We start from the raw sequence: 21511 nt of genomic DNA, 5'->3' as shown, positions 1-21511 counted from the left end.
ACATCCATTTCTCACAGTTCTAGAGGCTGGCAAGGTCAACATCAGGGTGCTAGTGGACTCAATTCCTGGTGAGAGCCCTCTTCCTGGCTTGCAGACCACTATCTTTTTGCTCTTAATTCCCAGGACCCTTCCTCAATGTGGGTGGAGAGAGAGAGATCCTTCTTTCTCTAAGGCCATGAATCCCATCATGAGGGCCCCACCTCCTGGCCTCATCTAATTATCTCCCAAAGGGCCTACCTCCAAATGTTATCACATTGCGATTAGGGCTTTATTTTTTTTAAGATTTTATTTATTAATTCATGAGAGATAGAGAATGAGAGACAGAGATGCAGGCTCCATGCAGGGAGCCCGATGCGGGACTCAATCCAGGGACTCCAGGATCATGCCCTGGGCTGAAGGCAGGTGCTAAACCGCTGAGCCACCCAGCAGTTTAACCCCAGGGATCCCGGGGTTAGGGCTTTAATACATGAATTTGGGCAGTACACATTCAGGCCATAACAGGTACCGAGGGTAACATTCAAGTCTACTTCACCAGAAAGCATAGGCGAGCTGAAGAAACAAGCCACTGGAGGACAAAGAGAATACTTGGCCTTCCTCCCCTCTCTTATCTCTCCTCCCTGAACACAGCTGTGTTGGCATGCCTTCCTGGGGCGCACCCTTCTCTGGACTGGCGCTGGAGAGAGCGGCCGAGTCCTGGTTCCATCAAATAGAGCCACACATCTGGGCATGATGGAAGTCACGTCACCTTGTAACCACCACCCAGTTCCTTTTCTGCTCAGGAAACACGCCTCGCTCACTCTCCCAGCCCTGTCCCCTCACCAGAGCTGGCTGGGCTTTCCCTTTGTCCCCCACACTCCCACACCGGGAACTCCCTCGGTCTCTTTTCCTCCCAGGGTGACTTGTTCCCTCTAGCCCGGGTAATGTTTCTTTCTCTCTGAGCACTTAGCAAGACCCCCCCTTCCTTCTCATGAGACCCAAAGTCAGCTGGGTCAGTGGGATTGGTCACCCCCCTTTGCTCCTCACTGAATAACCTCAGGGTTATGAGGACACAAGAGGATGGAAGGATCTGTAGGAAGTGGATAGGATTTGTGAACTCCTTCCAATAAGGACTTGAGTATGAAAATGTATGATGTCATAGAAGTTTTCCAAGAATATATAGATATCTGGAGCATTAAAGTGAACTCTTTTCCTTGAGGGAAGGGAGTTGTCCCTTCCAATCTTAGCAGGGAGAAGTTCCTTACATTTTTTACAAAAGATTTTATTTATTTACTCGAGAGAGTGTGAGACAGAGAACATGAGAGAGAGCATGAGAGAGAGAGCCCATGAGAGCACATACACCAGCAGGGCGAGGGGCAGAGGGGGAGGGAGAAGCCGGCCTGAGCCAAGGCAGACTCAACCCACTAAGCAACCCAGGTGCCCCGAGAATTTCCTTACATTTAAGTTTTCCTGCTATCAGGTTTTCTTAAGTCTTGTGCCCAGATCTCTGTCTAGTACTCACCGGCCCCACGGGAACAAAAAGCACAGGAGGCAACACCAGAGTCGCGCTCTCAGTTTCATGTGCCTCCAATTCAACCACATCTGCCTCTGAACCTCATTCAGTGCTTCGGGTACAGAGATAAAATACCAAGGCCACATCAGCCAGCTGTCCTCAGCTAAGCCCCTTAGCTAATAATGGTGACCGGGGCTGCTAGTTTCCCAGACCTTCACACACATCAGCACCAAGCCTTCTAACAGCCTGCAGAGTAACCCTGGCCACCCCCATTTACAGATGAGCAGACCTCCCTCTCCAAAGCAGGAGTCTCCTGCCCGAGATAATCCAAATGGCAGAGCCAATTGTTAGCCCAGGTCACCTGACCTGAGTCCCACTCTTCCCCAGCCTTGTGGGGCCAGGTAGCAGCTGGAGCTCACGGTGGAGGATGTCCAGCGGTGTAGAGAGGGCCTTGAGTCAACCGTGAGCACCTTCCTGAGCACAGTGCAGTGACAGCTGCCTCTCACCCAGCCCCACCTGAGCCTAGGACCTGAGATAATGGAGTTCTGCCCCCTTTCTGATCCTGTAGACAACAGCAGAACTTTCTTCTGCAGGTTGAACCAAGGGCCATGGACTCTTAGGCTCACTTAAGCCAAGACAACAGTCCTACCATTACGCCGTGCTTCATTTCCAAAATGTTCTTCTTCTGAATCCAAAGCCCAAAAAAACCCCAGGACTGTGAGCATGAGTGGGTGGGTGGGTACATGAAGATTCTATCTGGCAGCTGCCTGAGGGCAGATTCAGCTGCCCTGACAGACAGGCAGATTGTTCCCCACCTCCAAACTGTGGGGCCTTAGATAAGGCCCTGCTTCCTGCTCCTGCTCCTGCTCCTAGATGTGGCCAGATCAGCCCATGAGCCGTGCAGGAGGGGCTTCTCCTGGACTCCAGCCTGGGTGAAAGACAGTCCTTGTTTGTTTGTTTTTTTAATCCCCAGACGCAAGCCAAGGAAGTAGGCAGGGCCACGCCGTGCTTTGGCCCCACTCCTCCAGAAGCTAACAGGCCCTCTCAAGGCAGAGCAGAGCCCACGTGGGACTTCCGATCGGTGGATCAGACCCGGCCTTTCTTTTCAGGCAAGAGATAACAGGGGCCATCAGCCTACCACAGCAGCACCTGTGCCCAAGTCAGAAAGAGGAAGGTGGCCTACATTTCTCTCCAGCCATGCCCTGGACAGGAGGCTGCCACAGTTAGGCTGGGTAAGATTAGCCAAATCTGCGGCCAGCATCAACCTTCCACCCTAGAGGCCTGGAGGGGCTGGGCTGGCCCCCGGCTGTCCTGAGCCAGCCAAGCTGGTTTCACTCTCCCACCATCCCAGGCCCCAGCTTCAACTGTCCGGCTGCACATGTCTCTTCTGCTCCTCAAAGGGCGGGTTCAGTGGTGGGGACAGTGAGGCAGCAGCCCAGGACAAAGCAACCTCCAAGGCTCCAGACCTGACATGACCCACAACTTTGCACACACTTAGCTTTGTCTCCAAACACTGGTCACTGGTGCCTCAAGCAATGTCTGGAATTCTACACTGGATTTCGAAGCTAGAAATGGACACACATACTCCACCCTCCAGAGATGTGGCTGTCTCCCACCTCTAAGAGGCAGGGGCAGGGAAGGCAGGGGCCCCATCTTTGTAGTCTGCTGGTGGCTCACCCGGGTGTCCCTTTGATGTCAGAACAGAGAGACTTAGCACTCACTATAGGTGAAAACAGAAAGGATGAATTGTGAGCTCACTCTAGAATCTCCTGTGGCTCCTAGACCCCTGCTGCGGGCCTCTACCCAGAGGCTTCTCGCCCAGCCGGCCAGCCTCCTGGGCACCGCACAGGCTTGGCCACCAGAGGGCGCAAACGCCCCTCTGAACTCAGCACAAAGCTTTCCGCCCACTCCTCCACTTGGGCTGCCTCCCAGGACTCTGCCAGGGGCCAGAAATGAAGCAGGCCTGCAAGTTCTCTGCCCCGGAAGCACTGTCAGTCCTACAGGTTTGGAAGGCAGATCCTGAGGCCAACATACACCAGAAGGTTGCTGACCCAGCCTGCAGCAGGACTGCTTGGTGCTGCCTGGCATGGGGAGGGCCGAATGGAACAGGAGACCCAGCCTGCTCTCTGGGAGGGACCAAGACCCCATTCAGAGACCTTCCTCGGACCCCCTGAGAGGATGCTCGTTCACACAACTGCCCTTAGCAGCTTCCCTCCCCTGCAGACCCGCGTTCTGTGGGCACTCTCTTTTTCTGCTTGGAAATTTCTCCCAAAGCACCTCTTGTCCCTCCTCACTTTGGGAAGGAAAACCTGACGAATTCTCTTCTTTCCTCCCACTCGCACCTCCAGTGAGCTCAGGGTTAGCCGTTTGGTCTACCAGCAGCGTTTATTGAGCGGTTTGCTTTATGCCAGGGCTGGGTGTAGGGGAGACAGAGCAGCCGTGTAGAGCGAGCAGGTCGGGCATCCCAGACAGACAGGCAGGGTGTAGGGGCGCGGGGTGCTGGGCTGTCTGCCTATCAGGCTGTCGTGGGGCCCCGGCAGAAGTTCTGGTTGTAGAAGTGGCGGTTGTCCCTGGTCAGGGCCGTGCCCAGCTGGGCCCAGAAGCTGCGCTGGCCACTGGGCTGGTGGGGCCAGAGGAGGACACTCTGGCGGCAGAGGCGCTGGCGCAGCCGCACATAGCGGGAGCGGTGGGCGTCGGGGCACAGGATCACCAGCACCACGACGTCTTTGCGGTCCTCCAGCAGGCGCTGTTGGGCCAGCAGGAAGCTGGCACGCAGGAGGCCGCTGACTCTGTCCGTGCGGGCCAGCACAAACAGCGTCTTGCGGCTGCTGTAAACTGAGGCCCAGAGGTTCTCAAAGAGGGTTTTGCCGGGTACCCAGTCACGTTCCTCCAGACACAGGCGTAGCGCCCGGCGCCCACGGCGCTCCTCTAGCTGTACCCGCAGCTCATTGTATACCCAGTCCGCCACCGAGCTCTGCGCCTTGTCGAAGACCACGAAGGCGTCATAGGCCAGGGCATCCACACCCCGCCGCCGCCCCCGCCGGGGCAGCCAAGCCAGGCACAGGTGGAAGCAGTACCAGAGGTCCCAGCCACAGAGCTGGTGCAGCATGGGCACAGCCAGGCTCAGGGCCACAGCCAGCAGTGAGAGGCTGAAACAGACCCAGGAGAGCGCTTCGTCCAGGCAGAGGCGCAGGTCCTGTGCGAAGATGCTGCGGCCCTGGAGCTGGCCCGGGCTGCCGCACTTGACACGGCTAGGCAGGCCGGGCACCGCAGCCTGCACCTCCAGCAAGAAGTCCACGAAGGTTGCGCCGCAAGCGCAATGCAAGGGGTTGGCAGTCACGTCTAGGACTTTCAGGGCACCCACCAGGGAACCAAACCAGGAGGGCTCCACCGTCTTGAGGGCGTTGGCGCTGAGGTTGAGCTCTCGAAGCCTCACGGCCAGGGCAAAAAAGCCGGGGACCACGAAGCCGATGCTGTTGCCGCTGAGGTCCAGCCTCTGGAGCTGGGTGCCGTTGGGCAAGCTACCATTGCTCAGGGCCTTCAGCTGGTTTCCCGCCAGGTCCAGGGCTTCCAGCTTGGGTAGGAGGGCCAGGCTGCTCCAGTTGAAGAAAGCCAGGTAATTGTCACGGAGCCGCAGGAGCCGTAGGCTCTTGGGGAGGTTGTCCAGGTTGCGTGGCAGGAGGGTATGCAGGCGATTCTGGGACAGGTCCAGCTGAATCAGGCTTCTCAGGCCTTGGAAGAAGCGGAGATAGAGGTCTCCCTCGGCCCACATCTGGCTCAGGGTATTGCCACTGAAGTCCAGGGCCCGGAGCGAGGCGCTGCGGAGCTGCTGGGACACGCGGCTGTGGATGCCATTGTGCGCCAGGCTGAGGTAGCGCAGGGCCGGCAGCTGTGCCACAAAGCTGAGATTGTGGCCCACGCCCCGCATGCTGAAGGGCTGGCTGTTGTAGCTGAGGTCCAAGGCCTCCAGCCGCGGCAGCTCCGTGAACGAGCGCCCGTGGTACAGGTCCAGCTTGTTATGGGACAGGTCCAGCACCCGCAGGTTGCTCAGAGGCACGAACTGCGAGCCATTGACCGCCTGCGAGATGCTGTTGTGGCTCAGGCCCAGGCACTGGAGGCGCGCCAGCCGGACAAACATCTCCGGCTGAACAGTCACTAGGTTGTTCCGAGACAGGTCCAAGGTGAAGTTGAGGGTCCTGCAGCTCGGCATGAAGGCCTCTGAGCCGGGGGTGCCCAGTGGGCCCAGAGCAAGGTCCCGGGACTGTGGCCAGACTCTCTCCCCACAGTCCACCTCTACCTCCCCTGTGGCAGCCGCGGGCTCTGCAGCTCCACTGATGCGGTTGTCTGACAAGTCCACGTACCGCAGGCCAGGGAAGGCGCCAAAGATGCTGAGCTGGGCCTGGCTGATAAAGTTCAACTGCAGATGCAGACGCTGGAGCATGGGCAGGTGGGCCAGCGACTGAAGTGTGGTCTCGCTGAGCGAGCGGAAGAAGATGCCGTGTATGTCCAGCTCCTGCAGGGACAGCAGGCTCCCGAAGGAGGGTGCCAGATGCAGGTGGGCAAAGGACACCTTCTTATGATAATTGAAGGACAGGTTGAGTCTGCGCAGCCGGGCCAGGCCGTGGAAGGCTTTGGTTTTGGTGATGCAGTCATACAGGAAGTTCTCACTCAGGTCCAGCACCATGAGGTTGCCCAGGCCATGGAACCACCTGGGGTCCAGGCTGTAGAGAGAGCTGTCCTTCAACACCAGGCCTTCGAGGCGGCTCAGGTGGCCGAAGGTGTTGGGGTGCAGCTGGGGGAAGCCCTTGGGGCACTCCCTGCAGGGGTTACGGGCATGGTCACAGCGGCGACAGTTCCCACCCACATCGAGGACACGCAGGGCAGTCAGATTGGCCAGGTCCTCAGGTGCCAGGGTGATGATGTGGTTGTAGGACAAGAGCAGGTACTCCAGGCTGGGGGGCAGGCCCCGCGGCACCACGGTGAGGTTGTTGTACTTGAGTGACAGGTGTGTGAGGTTGCCCAGGCCCAGGAGGGCACCTGGGGCCACCTGCAGGGCCTGCTGGCAGGGGTTCTTGTAGTAGCAGTTGCCATCCAGGAATAGGAAGCGCAGGGCATACAGGCCTGCCAGGGTGGCAGGGTCCAGCACCAGGATGTTGGTCCGGCTCAGGGACAGGGACACGAGCGAACTGGGCAGGGCGGGCACAGTTGTGATGCTGTTATAGCTCAGATTCAGGTCCTCTAGGGTGGGCACAGCCAGGAAGGTGTTGGGCTCAATGGTCATGTGACAGGGAAAGTGCATGGGGCTGAGGCTGGCGGGCGGGCAGTTCCACTTGAGATTGAGACGCCGCAGGTGGACGAAGTGGACAAAGTCATAGTCATGGAGGTGGTGGATGCGGTTGGAGTACAAGGAAAGGCTGGTGACGTTACCGCGGGGTGCAGCTGCCGAGAAGCGGGGCACGGACTTGAGGAACAGCCAGTTGCAGTTCACCAGGCCATGGGGCTGGAGCTCACAGGGCAGGAAGGCAGGCAGGGTGCCCTGGGCCAGGGCCAGGGCTAGCGCGGCAGCCTGCACCAGGAGAGATAGGGGGTGCAGGGCACCACGGCAGGGGCCCTGCGGGCCTGTGAGGGGCAGCCCCAGCCCCAGCTCCACCTGCCCCACGCCCTGGGGTCTCCCAACAGGGTTCCCAAACCCCTCTCTCCCAGCCCTCCCTGGGGAGTCTTCTGCCTCTCTGCATAGCGCCCACCCCGCCTTTAAGGCTCTGGGAGAACTCGGACTCAGGTCTCAGACCCGGCCTTCAACTCAGAGCTGCTTCTGATACCTGGAGTCCAGACTCACCATCTAGAATCTTCACTTAAAACCAAACCCCAACCAGACAGGAGAGCCGGGCAGGCAGTCAGCAGGCCCACCGGGTTCTCCCCTACCTCTCTCTTCCTTCCTCAGGGGCCATTTCTCTCTCCTCCTGAGCAGGGGGGCATCTGGCTCCCTTCCGCCCAGCTGCCCTGGAAAGCCCTGCATGTCCTCCGCCCGCCTCCCCCACCAGCTCCCCCACCTCAGGCCAAGGCCCAGGCAGGCACGTGGGTCTCCTGCCAGGGTCCGGGCTGAGTACCACCCAGGGCCCCGGCTGGGGTGGGCACCGCCCGGATCTTCCCCCTCTCCCCACCTCTCCCAGACCAAGCACTCAGCCCAAAGCAGGACAGAACAGATCAGACAGGGTGGGCAGCCCAGGGCCAGACAGGGCCTCGTCCTGGGCATCCATCTTGCTTGTAGCCCTAGCGCCACCACTGAGCGAAGCCCCAGGCCTCAGCCTCCCCATCTACACAATGGGTTCAGGTCTCATTGCTCAGAGGAAGGCTTCTTCTGCTCTGAGGTGTTCAGGGTTCAGTGAGTGTCCCCAGGGCCATGTCGGGTGACAGCCCTTCCACTATTGTCTGCAGCCACCAAACCCACCCCTCCCCCGCCACTTCCTGCTGCCCCCTTCCCTGGGGGGCTGAGGGTCGCTGTCCTACCATGACAGGGAGTGGGGGCTTCTCCAGAGGGTCTGGCTGGCAGGCTGGGCAGCAGCTGCAGGAAAGGATGCTTGGAGCTCACAGCCCCTTCCTGCAGCATCGGCTCAGAGAACAGAGGAAGTGGGAACTAAGAAAAACCACAGCAGCCCCCCCCTTGCCCCACCTGGTCCACAGCGAGGGTTGAGGGGCACACTGAGTCAGAGGCCATTTGCATTGGCAGACGGCAGACAGCCCCTTCACTCCTTCCTCTTTCCACTCCCCCCCACCCCACCCCATCCTAACAATTCGCCGCTGCCCACGTGGGCCTCACACCTGTTGTCAGGGAAGTCTGGGGAGAAATAGAAGCCCAGAGCCCAGTCTCGGCTCAGTGAGAGACTGGGACTGGGGGCAGTGCCAGATGTGGGTTGGGCATGCTGACATCTCTGCCAGCGCACTCCCTGTCCCAAGAGGACTGTCACTCTCACACCTCAGCCCCTTGGCCCCTATCTCAAAGGGAGCTCTATGGCGCCAGTGGCCCTGCCCTTTCCTGCCCCCTTGGCCCTGCCCCCAGAGCTCTGGGAGGCCTGGCACACCTGGGGGTGCAGCAGCATTGGCCTTGCCCTGGCTCCACCTGCTTCCACCGCAGCCTGCCACTTTCTGCAGGGGCAGGACCTCCTCTTCCGCATTCCCAGGGTGCCTGAGTGGCCGTCAGAGCCTGTACTCTGAGGCTGGACCAGCTAGAATGGCTCTTTCCACGTGCCCTCTGACCCAGCTGATTATAACAGATTATCCCGGCCCAAGCCTCCGGGTGACCTGGGCCCACAGCAAGTCTTGTGGGCTCCAGCGTCAGCATTTTCCTGTTGCCCACCACCTTCACATTCACCAGGCTGGCCTGAGCTGCTGTCATCTCCCTCCTAAGCCAGGGCAGTCACTGCCACCTCACGGATTGCCCTGCTTCTGCTCTCACACCCCACAGCCTGTTCACATTCGGCCCCTAAGTCACACTAGGCCCCTTCCTCTGCTCGGACTCCTTCCTGGTCCTTTCTGGAATCCAAGGCACAGTCCACATAATGGCCAACATTATGGGATGTGCCCTCCCATTGCCTTCCTGACCAATCTCCAGCCATGCTGGCCTCCTTGCCGTGGCTTGAATATTCCCATTCAGTCTCCTGCCCCAGGGCCTTTGGACTTACTGTTCACTCTGCCTGGAAGCTCCTTTCCTACATACTCAGCCCCCTCCTGGCTCACCTGTTATCCTTTGGAGGCCTTCCCTGACCTCCTTTTAAACCCCTTACCCTAGATCTGGCTGCTTTCCACCTGCTGCTTTTCCTTAAGTTTTTACCTGCTAACACATCATATCATTGATTTTCCGTGGTTTATTGTATATTGTCTTATTCCCCTGCTGGCATGTCTGTTCTTAACGGCAAGAGTCTTTTGTCACTATACCCAGGGTCCAGCACAGTGCCCAGAACATCATAGGTGCTCAATATTTGCTGAATCTATGAGTCTCCAGCATTCAGCTCTGGGCAGGCACAGAGAGAAAGGCTCTGAATGATGGCTGGATAAATTAATGAATGAACAAATAGAGCTTCTGCTGGGAGGAGGCGGGGCTGGACACCTGCCACCCCTGCTTCTCGAGAACATGCCCTCTTTTAGTGGCTGTCATGGCAGGCAGGCTCCAAGCTGCCAGGCATCCCGCTGGCACACAGGCCCAGGGCTTCAGCAGTGCAGGGGCAACACCACATCTTCCTGCCCACCTGGGAATCAGTGTTTGGGGTGGGCAAGGATAGGCCTCCTTCTCTGGGTCCTAGCTATGGTTCCAGCTCTTTTTTCTAGAACTCTAGGGTCTTTAGTAGGGGCTGAGAAAGGCCCCAGGGATGGGATGCTCTCCTGAGCTCCAGCTCAAGACATGCTCCCAAGAGAAAGACCATGCCCGTTCAGCCACTGAATCCCAGCCACTGACCCCTCGTGTCCCCACCCCAGCACACCTCCCACCTGGGATAGGAGGGGCCTCTCACCCACTTCTCAGAGGCACTGACAGAAGTTCCAGCAGCTGCAGAATCTCAAGCCTGAAGGAGACTCTCCTAGAGTCCCTGGGACAAGGGAGCCAGCCCCTCAGGGGCAGGAACATAGAGAGCAGAGAGGACCAATAAGCTGACAGAGGGGTCTGCATGCACGTGTGCAGATTGGAGGTCCCAGCGCCACGCCTCAGCCCCAGAGTCCAGGAGCCCCAGCGGGCAGAGCCCACTCAGCATGGCAGGCTGAAGTACACCCCGGGGAGACCCACGTGCGAATGCCCAGAACCTGTGAGTGCCTTCCTGTACAGGATAAAAGGGGCCTTGCAGGTGGGACTCAGTGAAGCATCCCAAGGCGGATAGAGTATCCGGAAGGTGGGGAAGTGAATATAATCACAGACATCCTTAGAAGAAAGGCAGAGGAGGATGTGACTACAGAGGGAGGCCATGTGACCACGAAACAGAGGGGAGCGGGATCAGAGGTGCCACCTCTCTGGCTTTGAAGAGAGAGTAGGGGCCCTGAGCCAAGGAATGTGGGCAGCCTTTCAAGCTGGAAAAGGAAAGGTAACAGATTCTCCCCTGAGGCCTCCAGAAGGAACAGGTCCTGCCAACACCTGGACATCAGCCCTGTCAGACCTTAGCCTTGTTAGGTTTACCAGAGCTGTTAAGATGGTCGATTCGTGTGCGCTTGAGCCACAAAATGTGTGTACTTTGTCACAGCAGCCATAGGAAACGAATACACCCAGATGCCCCACATCATGGTGAAGGTGTGCCTGCCTCTCGGGCTGAGCGCCCATCAATGAGGTGACCCGTGTGAGTCCTGTGCCCCCGCACAGATGGACACACACTGTCCCATCTGGCTCCCTTCCACCCAGCTGCCCTGGATGTCCCCACCTGTAGCCAGGAGTGCTGAAGCTCCACCTAGCAGGCTGACAGGTCCCTTCTGACCTGAGAGGGGGCAGTTATATGCACAGGGCTTCCCAATTCCCCGGGCCAGACGTGACTTCTCAGGGTCAGATGCAGGTGTTGATTTAAAAATATTTTATTTTTTAAAAAATACAGCATTCAACCATCTTATCTTTCAGTGACCCCCTATCCCAGCCCTGACTGAACCCACTCCTGTGTCCAAAGGCTCCTGGGCTGTGCTAGGACCCCTGGGGGGAAAGCTCATTCCAGGCTTCCTACCCAGCCCCCTTGAGCCAGCCAGGCAGGGTTCCCAGACCCCCTTGGGCACACAGATGAGAGGCAGGGACAGCAACAGGGGAAGGTCACAAAATTCCAGCCCAGTGGCCTTCAGAAGCTGCAAGAATGTTCTGTCACCAGCCCTCCTGCCCCACAGGAAGCAACCCTCCCCTGGAGCCCAGGCTGGGAATGAGGCAGGTGGCCGGGAGCAGTGGGACGCACACAGTCCACACGCCGGCACGGCTCAGGTCCGGCCACCTAGCTGTCATCCCCATTCTCGCCAGGGCCGCGGATGAGGCGCTTGTGACCCCGCTTGCCCCCTGGGCCCTTGGGCTTGGCGAAGGCCTGCTTGAAGGCATGTTGTTTGGGGTGCACCTCGTCGTAGAGGAACTCGGCTGTCAGCTCCGCCCCATCGCCAATCTCAATCTGCATGGGGCAAGGCAGTGGTCTGGTGGGGCCCTGACACACATCACCCTTGGCCACCCCTACTCCTGGGGCACCCCCTTGACCTCTCACATTCCAGCCCTGGGGTCTTCTCCCAGACTCCCCACCTGGAATGCCACCCCTAGCAACACAGTTGAGGCCTGCTGCCCTGCACGCCTTGGCGACCCCTGCCTGCCTTCCATACCCAGGGAGAAGAGACTCATGGGTGGCCCAGGCTAGGGCTTGTCCATGCCACCAGTCAGCTGGCCTCATCCCCATCCATCTCCCACGGCAATAATAACCCCTGCCCTACCACTGCCTTGGGACTCCAGTGCTCCATGTGAAGGGTGGTGTTACAGGCCCCTGGGAGGTTAGGCTCTGGGGAATGGGCACCCACCTTCTTGGAGATCTCCAGCTGGAAGTCCTGCTCCACAGAGTCGAGGAGGCGACTCTTGCAGCTGGAATAGAGCATGCGCTCCTTGATGCTGCACTTGTACCCCGGCATCGAGTAGATGAACACTGGCGGGGGTGGGGGTGGGGCAGGGAGGGGAGACGGGGAAGTGAGCTGAGGCTGGGAGACCTGCTGACCCAGGCCCCTTGCAGCAAGCCCACTCAGCTGTAGGCCAGTGCCATTCCTGTCCAGACACAGGTGTGGGAGCCCTGCTGTGGCCACTCACCCACAGACTCGAGGGGGTCACCCTCATGAGTATGCTTGTAGAGGAAGAAGTGGTAGCGGGCAGCATCTCGGGGAACCCTTGAGGGCAGCTGGGCCACTTCCGTGGGCTCTGTGTGCACCAGCTCAATTGTCTCCCGCTCCAGGTCCAGCTTCTGCCAAGGGCAAGGGGAGATGTGAGAACGTGAGCCAGGGAGGACCTGGGCCCACTCTAGCAAATAAGAATTTCCCGAGGTGACAGGCAGAAGCCAGGGCAGAGACCGTCTATGGTCCCCCTCTATCAGGACTCCCTGCCCCGGTGGCTGTCCTGCCATGGGGGGTTCCCTGTGAAGAGGTCACACCTGGGCCCCTACCTCTGCCCCTTTGAAAGCTCTCCGCTGTAAGAGGAAGTCCCACCAAGGGCAATGGACAGGACAGGGGGAGGGCCTCAACCTGAGGAGACACCACTATCAGGCTGGCCTATCCTCAACAGTGATGCTTCTGGGAGGCATATGGGGAGCCATTCTGTTTGGTAGGGGAGGCATGGGGCACCTGGTGGGCTTAGTCAGTGGAGCATGTGAGTCTTGATCTCAGGGTCTTGAGTTGAAGCCCCATATTGGGTGTAGAGCTTAAAAAAAAAAAAAAAAGAAGAAAGAAAGGACAGGGGCACCTGGGTGGCTCTGCAGGTTAAGTCAACTTTTGATTTTGGCTAGGTCATGATCTCATGGTCGTGGGATGGAGCCCTGTGTTGGGCTCCACACTCAGCAGGGAGTCTGCTTGAGATTCTTGCTCTTCCTCTTTGTCCTTCCCCCACCCCTGTTCATGCCCACCAGCTCTCTCAAATAGATAAAAAAATTTTAAGAAGTAGAAAAAAAGGGGAAAGCCTTGCCCCTGGGTCAGGAGCCCCTGCCTGAGGAGAGGGGGTAGCCAGGGGGCTACAGAGGGTGTCCTGGACAGGCAGGGGCTCAGGTCTGAGGGGTCAGCATGAACTCTGGGATGAGTGTGTGTGTGCAGTGAGGAGTGCAGGGTGAGTGACAGTGGCTCATGGATGTCCCTGTATGTGAGCAAGGACAGGGCAAGGCAGGGGGACACAGCGCATCTACTACATGTGGTGTCTGCACCCCCAGTAGGAACACGTCGGGACAGGGGAAGGGGCAGGGGACAGTACATTCCCACAAGTCCAGGGGGTGGGGGTGAGGGGTGCAGGGTGCTGATGTGCGCAGACTTGGGGCACATACACATCTGCACATGTGTCCAAGCAGGGTGGGGCCACAGTGCACCTGCAGCAGTGGGGGCACCCACCAGCTGGATGTAGTTGACGGCCTTCTGTTTGAGCTGCTGAAGTGCCCTCTGGGCCGCCGGCTGCAGTGGGAAGTTGAGGCCCTGCAGGGTCTGGTGCTTGCTCTCCACGCTGATCTCTGTCTTCACCTGGGGGCGGGCAAAGAGTGACTCAGGCCCTGACCTGCCTGCCCAGGGTGGGGCCTCCTGGAGCACAGGCCCCACGGGCTGGGCTACTGTGACCTGGGGGGCCTCAGGCTGGGACTTCTGCCCACGCGGTCTGGTGCACTCACCTCATTAATACGGATCTGCTGAAGCTCTCTCTCAGCCGACGTCAGTGGGGCGGGCGCTGCACAGGACGACAGATGCTTCTGGTACCCAGCAAAGGAGAGGTCGTCCTGGCCAGTGGGTGCAGAAGTATAAATGGGCTCCTTGGGGTGGGCTGGAAGAAGCCCATTAAGCACCCCAGCTTACAGCCCCTGGACTCTCCCAGCCCTCCCCACACCTCCTCACGCTTGGCACCCACTTCCTGTGTGACCCTGCGTAACATCCCCTACTCTGTGGGCCAGTGATTCTGGCCTGGTGGAGGCTGGCCTAAGGGGGCCTACCTTCACAGTCCCAAAGAGCTCATCCTTGATGTGGCCGCCCCCAAACTCCTTCTTCACTGTGGCCCGTGTGGCCGCATACAGCATCTTCAGCCGCACCTGAAGGGCAGGAGCCAAGCCGTGAGACCCCTCCAGGCAGAGCTGTCTCTCCAAGTGCAGGCAGGAGCCTTTGCGTTGGGACCAGGTCATGGCTTTGCGCCCATATACCCAGCAGGGGGCGCGGCACAGTGCTCGGATGTGTTGAGGTGGAGCCCTCTCCACTCTGACCTCTCTGCCTCCAGAGCCAGGCTGAGGTGGCTGGGAGGCCTCTGGGAGATGCCAGGCTCAAGCCCGGGCCTTGCCCTCTCTTAGACTCTAGGGCAGGACCTGGTGCCTACCCCCTCAGGCTCCCTAGGGCAGGGGACTTTGTTGTCTTGCTCAGAGCCAGCTTCCCCACACCCCTGACCTAGGGGTTGGACGGGGTCCCCAGGACTCACGGGAGAATTGTCAGGTGACCAAGCAAGGAAGAGCCACTCGAAGCCCTGGGCATTCTGTGAGTCCAGGCGGTAGAGCAGGTAACAGGGCTCCTGGGCGTCCAGTAGTGGCAGCACGGTCCTGTCATAGTCCTGGTCCCAGCAGCCTGCCAGCTCCCGTGAGGCACCCAGCACAAGCTGCTCTGGGGGCAGAGGCCGGGTGAGCCAGAGAGTAGCCATCTCCCATACCCACCCTGACTGTGGGCCTCCTTGGCTGTGGCTCAGCTCTGCCGGCCACTCCACCACCTTCCCCTGGAGCCCCCAAGTCTCTGAAGGATGAGGCTATGTGACTGAATCTGTGAATGAGTAAATTAATGAACAAGGGTGCAAAGCTGCCAGCTATACAGACGCACACACGTGCATCCACAGAAACGGCCTCGAGAATGCGCCCACGGATGACCAAACACCAACACCCACAAGATGTGTGGCTGTGTTGCCCACAGCAACCAAAACGTGGTCCCCTCCCAAATACCCACACACTCAGACCCATTCCACCCACACCTGCTCGGCACAGCCCCCTGTCCCACCTCCCGCTCCCCTCCTCCCTCTGTCTGAGGCTCCAGCAGAACCCCCACACACTCTTCTCAGAACAACTGTGTGAGGGAGGTAGGGTCCAGCCTCAGGCCCCAGGGACCTGCAGGAGCGAAAGCACATGTGAGAAGGATGGAGACGGGCACTCTGCCAACCTGTACTCTACTGCCACCAGCCAACCACGGTCCCCTCCCCCCAAAGTAACAAATGTCTTAGCATCCGGGGTGGACAGCCCTGCCACCTCCCTAGCTGGCACACAGTGGCTGAATGGGCCATTGAGGCTGGATGTACATCTGACCTATCCACCTACTGGGCCTTGGCTAGGCACCAACACCAGCCCAGATGTGCACAGGCCCAGGCTGGAGGAAGTACTGGGGCATGGGGTAATCACTGCCCGGCCAGGGGGAACCTGGCCACGGCCCTCCCGATGAGAGCAAGGAGCCCAGCTGTCTGGAGCCCAAGCATGTCAGGCCCACCAGCCCAGATGCCTCTTTCAGGCCTCGGCCTCCTCACCGATCCTCCCACTACTCAGATGGGATCAAGGGTGAAAAGCAGCAGGCACGGTTGGCCCAACAGCCTTGCCAACACGGTTTCATTTGTTGCCAACATTTTCAAAATGGGAAATTTACATCAGAAGTGGAATGGACATATTCTCTAGAAGGTGCTCAAGCTGCATTCGGTAGGGGGTAGGCTACCTGTCAAGGGGCCTGAACCTTCCTGGGGACTCCCAAGTGTTCCAAAACCCACAATGTAGAACGGAGCTAAGAGCCCACTCAGAGATCCCTCCTGCTAAACACCCACACAGATGCCCTGTCTGGGAGGCAACAGGGAGGCTGAGGGCTGTGGCTAACAAGTCCCTGTGGGGGCTGGGGCCTCTCACCCCAGGAAGTCCCTATTCTTGACCCACTACAGTGACCCTGACCTAGCCTCTGAGGGCATCTGAACTTGGGGACCCCAGCAAAACTTTGGCACTGAAGCCTGGGGTAAATTCTGGGTCTGGGCAGACCGACCCTGCTTCACACCAATGCAATGGGGTAAAAAGTCAGCTGAGCACCACGCCTATGTGGGGAGCCCCGCAAAGAGCTCACAGCTGTTGGCTACCAAGGCCTGGAAGGATTCACACTCCCAGTGTCTGTCCCCTCACCTACACGGACAACCCTCAGCAAGAAGGGAAGGGGGAAAGGAGGAAGTGTCACTACCAAGCCTCACTCTAGTCCTCTACCTCCTCACACCCTACCCCCACTTCAGGCCTCAGCTCAAGCTCCCCACCCGCAATCCCTGTATGCTGAGCACCCACCCTGCGCCAGCCTTGGGTTCCCAGCATCCAGGCCAAGCCTGGAATCCCCTGATCACGCTCTCAAAGCAAGCTGGGCATGAGTCCCTTTGCCCTGTTGCGGGGGCACTTTCCAAGGGCAGGGCCCCTGGCTTCTCCTTGGGACTACCCCCAGCCAGCAAAGAAGCCAGGCCAGCCTGCCGATCACAGAGGGAGGTGAGTGGCACTCGCCACATGGGGCAGTGCCTGGCCTCACTGATCCCCTGACCCCATGGCCAGCCCAGCATCCTGACTAGGCCTCTGACCCTTACATAGCCTCTGGAAGGATGGACAGGACCCCTGAGCAGGGCTCTCTTTGCTGTCACCCCAGCTTTTAATTCCTGCTCTATGTAACAGGGGTAATGATCATGCCCACCTCCGATGCTCTTCTACAAGACACCTCCCATCCCCAGACGGAGGAAGTGAGGTCCTGAAGGGGCTGGAGGCAAAGGTCTAAACAACTCCCAGAGAAGCAGCTAGGGCCAGTGCACCCCAACCCATTGCCACCTGCCTTTGCCCTCACCCATTAAAGGGGGCAGTAAGGGGCACTCACCATCCTCGATGACGACTTTGATGAGCCGGACAGAGCCAGCCCGTGCCTTGGCGAAGAACTCCTTCAGCTCCTCGGTGGCTACGAGAACAAGAAACATGGTGAAGGAGGAGAGAGCAGAGTGATCAGGGCGGACAGGGACACATTCAGGGCCGCCTCTGGCCTGTGGGGTCTGCCGGTGGAGCCGGGAGCCGGGTTAAATACAGCCCCCCATGTGACTGGGAACCTGACACGGCCCACAGACATAAGCTCCCAAATTTAGCCAACAGTGTGGCCTGTTGGCTGAGATAGCTCTGGTAACAGGGTAGGCGGGGATGGGCCAGGCCACTCAAGGACCGGGCGGGCTCCGGGACAGGCCAGGCCTACCACAGCCCCCGCCTGTCCCCTGCCCCCAGGAAAGCCCAACACTGACCGGCCTGTGACACTTGCAGCTCTGTCATATCCACAAACACAGAAGACGTGAACAAATGCCCCCACTGTGTGTATGTCCATGAACACATACACAGTCACACACACACACATGCACACGTGCGTCCCCTGTTGTGTATGCCATCGGATACCTACTCAGTCCAGCCAGCGTGTCTGAACGTAACAAATAAACATAATGTGACAGAGTGGAGTAGAAATGAAAACACTCTCACACATGAAAACACACTCAGCTGGTCAAACATAAACGGATGCACATATTTAAAGACACAAACATGGGGATCCCTGGGTGGCTCAGCAGTTTCGCGCCTGCCTTTGGCCCAGGGCGTGATCCTAGAGACCCAGGATCGAGTCCCCCGTTGGGCTCCCTGCATGGAGCCTGCTTCTCCCTCTGCCTGTGTCTCTGCCTTTCTCTCTCTGTCTATCATAAATAAATAAATAAATAAATAAATAAATAAATCTTAAAGAAAAAAATAAATAAACACACAAACATGGGCAGCCTGGGTGGCTCAGCCCCGGGTGGCTCAGCAGTTTAGCCCGGCCTTCAGCCCGGGGTGTGATCCTGGAGACCCGGGATCGAGTCCCACGTTGGGCTCCCTGCACAGAGCCTGCTTCTCCCTCTGCCTGTGTCTCTGTCTCTCTGTGTCTCATGAATAAATAAATAAAATCTTAAAAACACACACACACACACACACAAACATATACATGGACAAAGTCTCCAGAGTAACAAACACATAGGCCTGCACACCTGGACCCAGCATATAAGCCATCGGCCTCACCCTGAGAGGCTGGGAGCCCAGCCCTAGCACAGCCCTGCCACGGGCAACAAGTCCCCAGCCCTTAGGCAGTCCAGAAGGCTCCCAGGTGAGGAAAGGCAAGTGGGAACCCTACAAAACAGAGCCTCTCTTGGTCCTTGGGTCACAGAGCTGGAAGGTGGCAGCCAATGACCAAGGACCTGAGTGCATAGGTGAGGACCAGGGATGTTACAGATCTACCAGTAGTTCAGATGCAGAAACCAAAGTCCAAGTGGGGAAGGGCCCGCCTCGGGTCTCTGGGTGCGCAGGGCCAGGCCAGCATGACCTTGAGGCTACCCAGGGGTCAGGAGAATTCTGCAGGAACACAGCTGGAGGGCTGAGGTCAGAGAATATTTATAGGGCCCAGACTAGCCAGCTTGGGGGGGGCGGAGAGGATGGGGGCCCTTTAGGAAAACAAACTCTGGTCATGTCCTCAGGGCCCCTCAGGCAGGGTGACCCTGAACCTGAGATCTCAGGCTGTATACTACCCTCTATGGCTGCTGGGCAAGCAGGGTCCTAACCGAGTACCGAGTACTGTGGCATAAAGGACACCCAGCCCCACTGGGCCAGGACAGAGCTGCCTACGAGCAGACCCCAATAAAGTCCCTGCAGGTAAAGCCTGTCTCTCCACCTTTCCCATAGCTGTGTGTGACCTCTGACCTTGCTGAGCCTCAAATTCATCTATACTGTGGAGCTAATACTCCCAAGCTGCAGAAAACCGAGCTGAGGAGTAAATGGGGGGGAAATGCTCAGTAATGGGGCCTCTATGAATAACAATTGTTTTTTTTTTAATTTTTATTTATTTATGATAGTCACACAGAGAGGGAGAGAGAGGCAGAGACACAGGCAGAGGGAGAAGCAGGCTCCATGCACCGGGAGCCCGATGTGGGATTCGATCCCGGGTCTCCAGGATCTCGCCCTGGGCCAAAGGCAGGTGCTAAACCGCTGTGCCACCCAGGGATCCCTATGAATAACAATAGTTAAATTTTGTTATTGTAATGATGGCGGAACAGGCTGTGCTGAGTGGCCCTTTCCACCTGCTCAGACCTTCCGGGAGGGAAAGCCAAGAAGCTCCCCTAAGGGAGAGGCTGCCACACCCCTTCTAGAGTTACTAGGACAGAGTGACACCCCAGTAGCAGAAGAGACATCCCCCTCCATGACTCCTCAGCCACCATCAATAATCCAGAGGCCAGGCTTGGGACACCTGAGCCTCTCTCATCAATGATTCATGCTCTCCCACCTCCCTGCCCCTGCCTCTGCTGCCCTGCCCACCCTCTATCCGGGTGAGCCTCAAGTTACAAGTACACCGCCCCTCCCCAGCACCCCTGTCTCCGGCCCTGCTCTGAGGTCACTGGATCCACACCTATGGCCATGACTGGGCTGGCATCTGGACATCTAGGGCAATCGATCTCACCTGCCATCTCCCTCGGCCAGAAAGGGGAAGGAGTAGGCTGCTCATAGGCAGTAGGGCTGGGGCAGCCCAGTCCCCAGTGACCCCCTAGGCAGGCCTGTCTCACCACGTGGGAAGTGAAGGAGTGAGGCAGGGCCTTGGCCACAGGACCTGTCTGTCCTGAGCAGGGAGGAGGGGCCCTAACTTCCGATCCCCTCTCAGATGGTGGTAGCAGCAGTGACCAGACAAAGGGGAAGGAAGGGGCAGGTCCAGGGGGTGGCTGTTCCCTTCTGTGGGGCTGAGTCACCCTCCAGCTCCCCCAGCTCCTTCTGGAGAGGCTGGCCCACCTGGTAGGAGGCTGGCCTTGACCCAGACCCTTGCCTTTCTGGTCTTGTGGGGTGGGGCCAGGGAAACCCTCTAGATGGTCTAGCCACCAAGCAGCCACGAAGACCACAAGCCAAACTGAGATCCAGGCAGTCAGGCTGGTCGATGGTGGTGGTGTCCCCAGGCTGAGGATCCTGATGTGGTGGGAGGAGTGGCTGATGGCCAAACCACCAAGCTGTCTGTTGTCTGGGCAAGCAGCCTGGGCCTTTCCCACAGGCTAGGCAGTCCTCCCAGTCCAGTGGCAGAGGGGGACACTCAGACCCAGGTAGGGTCAGGACACCTGGCTCCTGGCCAATGCTTCTCCCCAGCCTGTGTAAAGAGGAAACTAGTCCCTTGGGGGAGGGGGTGATGCTCTAGGCTGGAGAAGCTTGGGGTAGGGGGCATTGGCCAAGAGGCTCTGTAGCCAGGACCATCCCTCACAAACCCCATATCTGGACCTTCTTTTCTGCCTCCAGCCTGGAGCTGGGACTTTCCAACCCTGGCTGGAGCAGACACAGGAGATCAGAGTGGAAAATGGTAGGGAGGTCAGAGGTCAAGGTCATATTGGCAACTCTCCCCATCCCACTCTGAAGGCCCTATTCCAGGTTTTCCGTAGTCTAGCTTGCTCAAATGTGTGAGGGTCCTGGGAGGAGCCAAAGGTCAGGGACCCTTCCTCACACAGATACAAACCCATACAAGCCATACACAGACACATCTAGTTTGTGCATCTGTGGTAACAAATGCACACTGAGATGTGCCCCAACTGTGCACACACACACACAGACACCCACAGACATGTGCGCCTAGTCACAAAACACTGATCCCTAAAGATGGTTCCATTGCAACAGTGATCATTCAATCAGCTATCAGTGCATATGCATGAATGATTCCATACACAGTCACATCCAGATGTGCAAACACAGCACTGTACACAGAAGACAAGTGCACATGCGTGCACACTCCCCCAGATGTGCACATCCGGTACACCCACCCCCCAGAAAGGAACAAAAATACATAGATGGGCACACACAGGCACATCCACCCCCAGATGGGCACACAGATATTTCCACTCCAGCTGTGTGCCTGCATGTACACCCACTCCCAACCATGCAGAGTGAGTCGCACGCCCCCAGATGTGCCCACCCCGGGCGACCTGCGGCTGCAGAAGAGAACAGGAAGCTTCCCCAGGCTGCTGCCCGGGAGGGGAGAGGGGCTGAGCGCCAGGGAGGGGGCGCAGCCCGAGCGGAGACCCTCGGCCCCGGCCCGCCCGCCGTCTGCGCTCACCGTGGATGCCCGTCTGGTGCGCCATGGCTCCGTGCCGCGCTCCGCCCGCGCCCTCAGCGCCCTCCGCCGAGCCCTGGACCCGCTCCGCTCGCCCGGCCCCGGAGGAGGAGGATGTGGCGGCGGCCGCCCAGCCTCGCGCAGCTTCCCGGGCGGTGCCGCAGGACCCGGCCCAGCGCGCCCCGCCCCCGCCGGGCGAGGCCGGGAGGGGGCGGGAACCCG

The 21511-nt window shown here is 58.6% G+C and overlaps 2 protein-coding genes across 4 annotated transcripts; both read right to left on the bottom strand.

Moving 5' to 3' along the window:
• Nucleotides 1-3855: 3855 nt before the first annotated feature.
• On the bottom strand, nucleotides 3856-8118 carry TLR9 (toll like receptor 9). The gene is made up of 2 exons (XM_072720788.1): nucleotides 7997-8118; nucleotides 3856-7100 (listed from the first exon to the last, which is right to left on the bottom strand). The coding sequence occupies exons 1-2, from the start codon at nucleotides 7997-7999 to the stop codon at nucleotides 4005-4007; spliced, it is 3099 nt and encodes a 1032-aa protein (XP_072576889.1). The 5' UTR covers nucleotides 8000-8118; the 3' UTR covers nucleotides 3856-4004.
• Nucleotides 8119-11016: 2898 nt separating this feature from the next.
• On the bottom strand, nucleotides 11017-21493 carry TWF2 (twinfilin actin binding protein 2). 3 transcript variants are annotated; one of them, XM_025986853.2, is made up of 9 exons: nucleotides 21293-21493; nucleotides 17039-17116; nucleotides 14607-14785; nucleotides 14134-14229; nucleotides 13819-13923; nucleotides 13550-13675; nucleotides 12273-12423; nucleotides 11993-12114; nucleotides 11017-11598 (listed from the first exon to the last, which is right to left on the bottom strand). In XM_025986853.2, exons 1-9 carry the CDS (start codon nucleotides 21315-21317, stop codon nucleotides 11431-11433), a joined length of 1050 nt encoding a protein of 349 aa, XP_025842638.1. In that variant the 5' UTR covers nucleotides 21318-21493; the 3' UTR covers nucleotides 11017-11430. The 3 variants fall into 3 exon arrangements, with proteins under 3 accessions (XP_025842638.1, XP_025842649.1, XP_072576908.1); XM_025986864.2 differs by having other exon boundaries at nucleotides 14607-14780; nucleotides 21293-21439; XM_072720807.1 differs by having other exon boundaries at nucleotides 14607-15276; nucleotides 21293-21431.
• Between the last annotated feature and the right edge of the window lie 18 nt (nucleotides 21494-21511).

Source organism: Vulpes vulpes, chromosome 9 (genome assembly GCF_048418805.1).
Source record: "Vulpes vulpes isolate BD-2025 chromosome 9, VulVul3, whole genome shotgun sequence".
In the NCBI taxonomy this organism is placed as follows: Eukaryota; Metazoa; Chordata; class Mammalia; order Carnivora; family Canidae; genus Vulpes; species Vulpes vulpes.
This window is presented reverse-complemented; position numbering and strand designations above follow the sequence as displayed.

Excerpts from the sequence above, each read along its gene's own strand:
- TWF2 (XM_025986853.2), bottom strand. The coding sequence starts at position 21,317 with ATGGCGCACCAGACGGGCATCCACG. Across the intron at positions 14,230-14,606 it reads GGTCACCTGACAATTCTCCC|GTGCGGCTGAAGATGCTGTA; the intron begins GTGAGTCCTGGG and ends CCTGCCCTTCAG. Across the intron at positions 12,115-12,272 it reads TGACCCCCTCGAGTCTGTGG|TGTTCATCTACTCGATGCCG; the intron begins GTGAGTGGCCAC and ends CACCCCCGCCAG.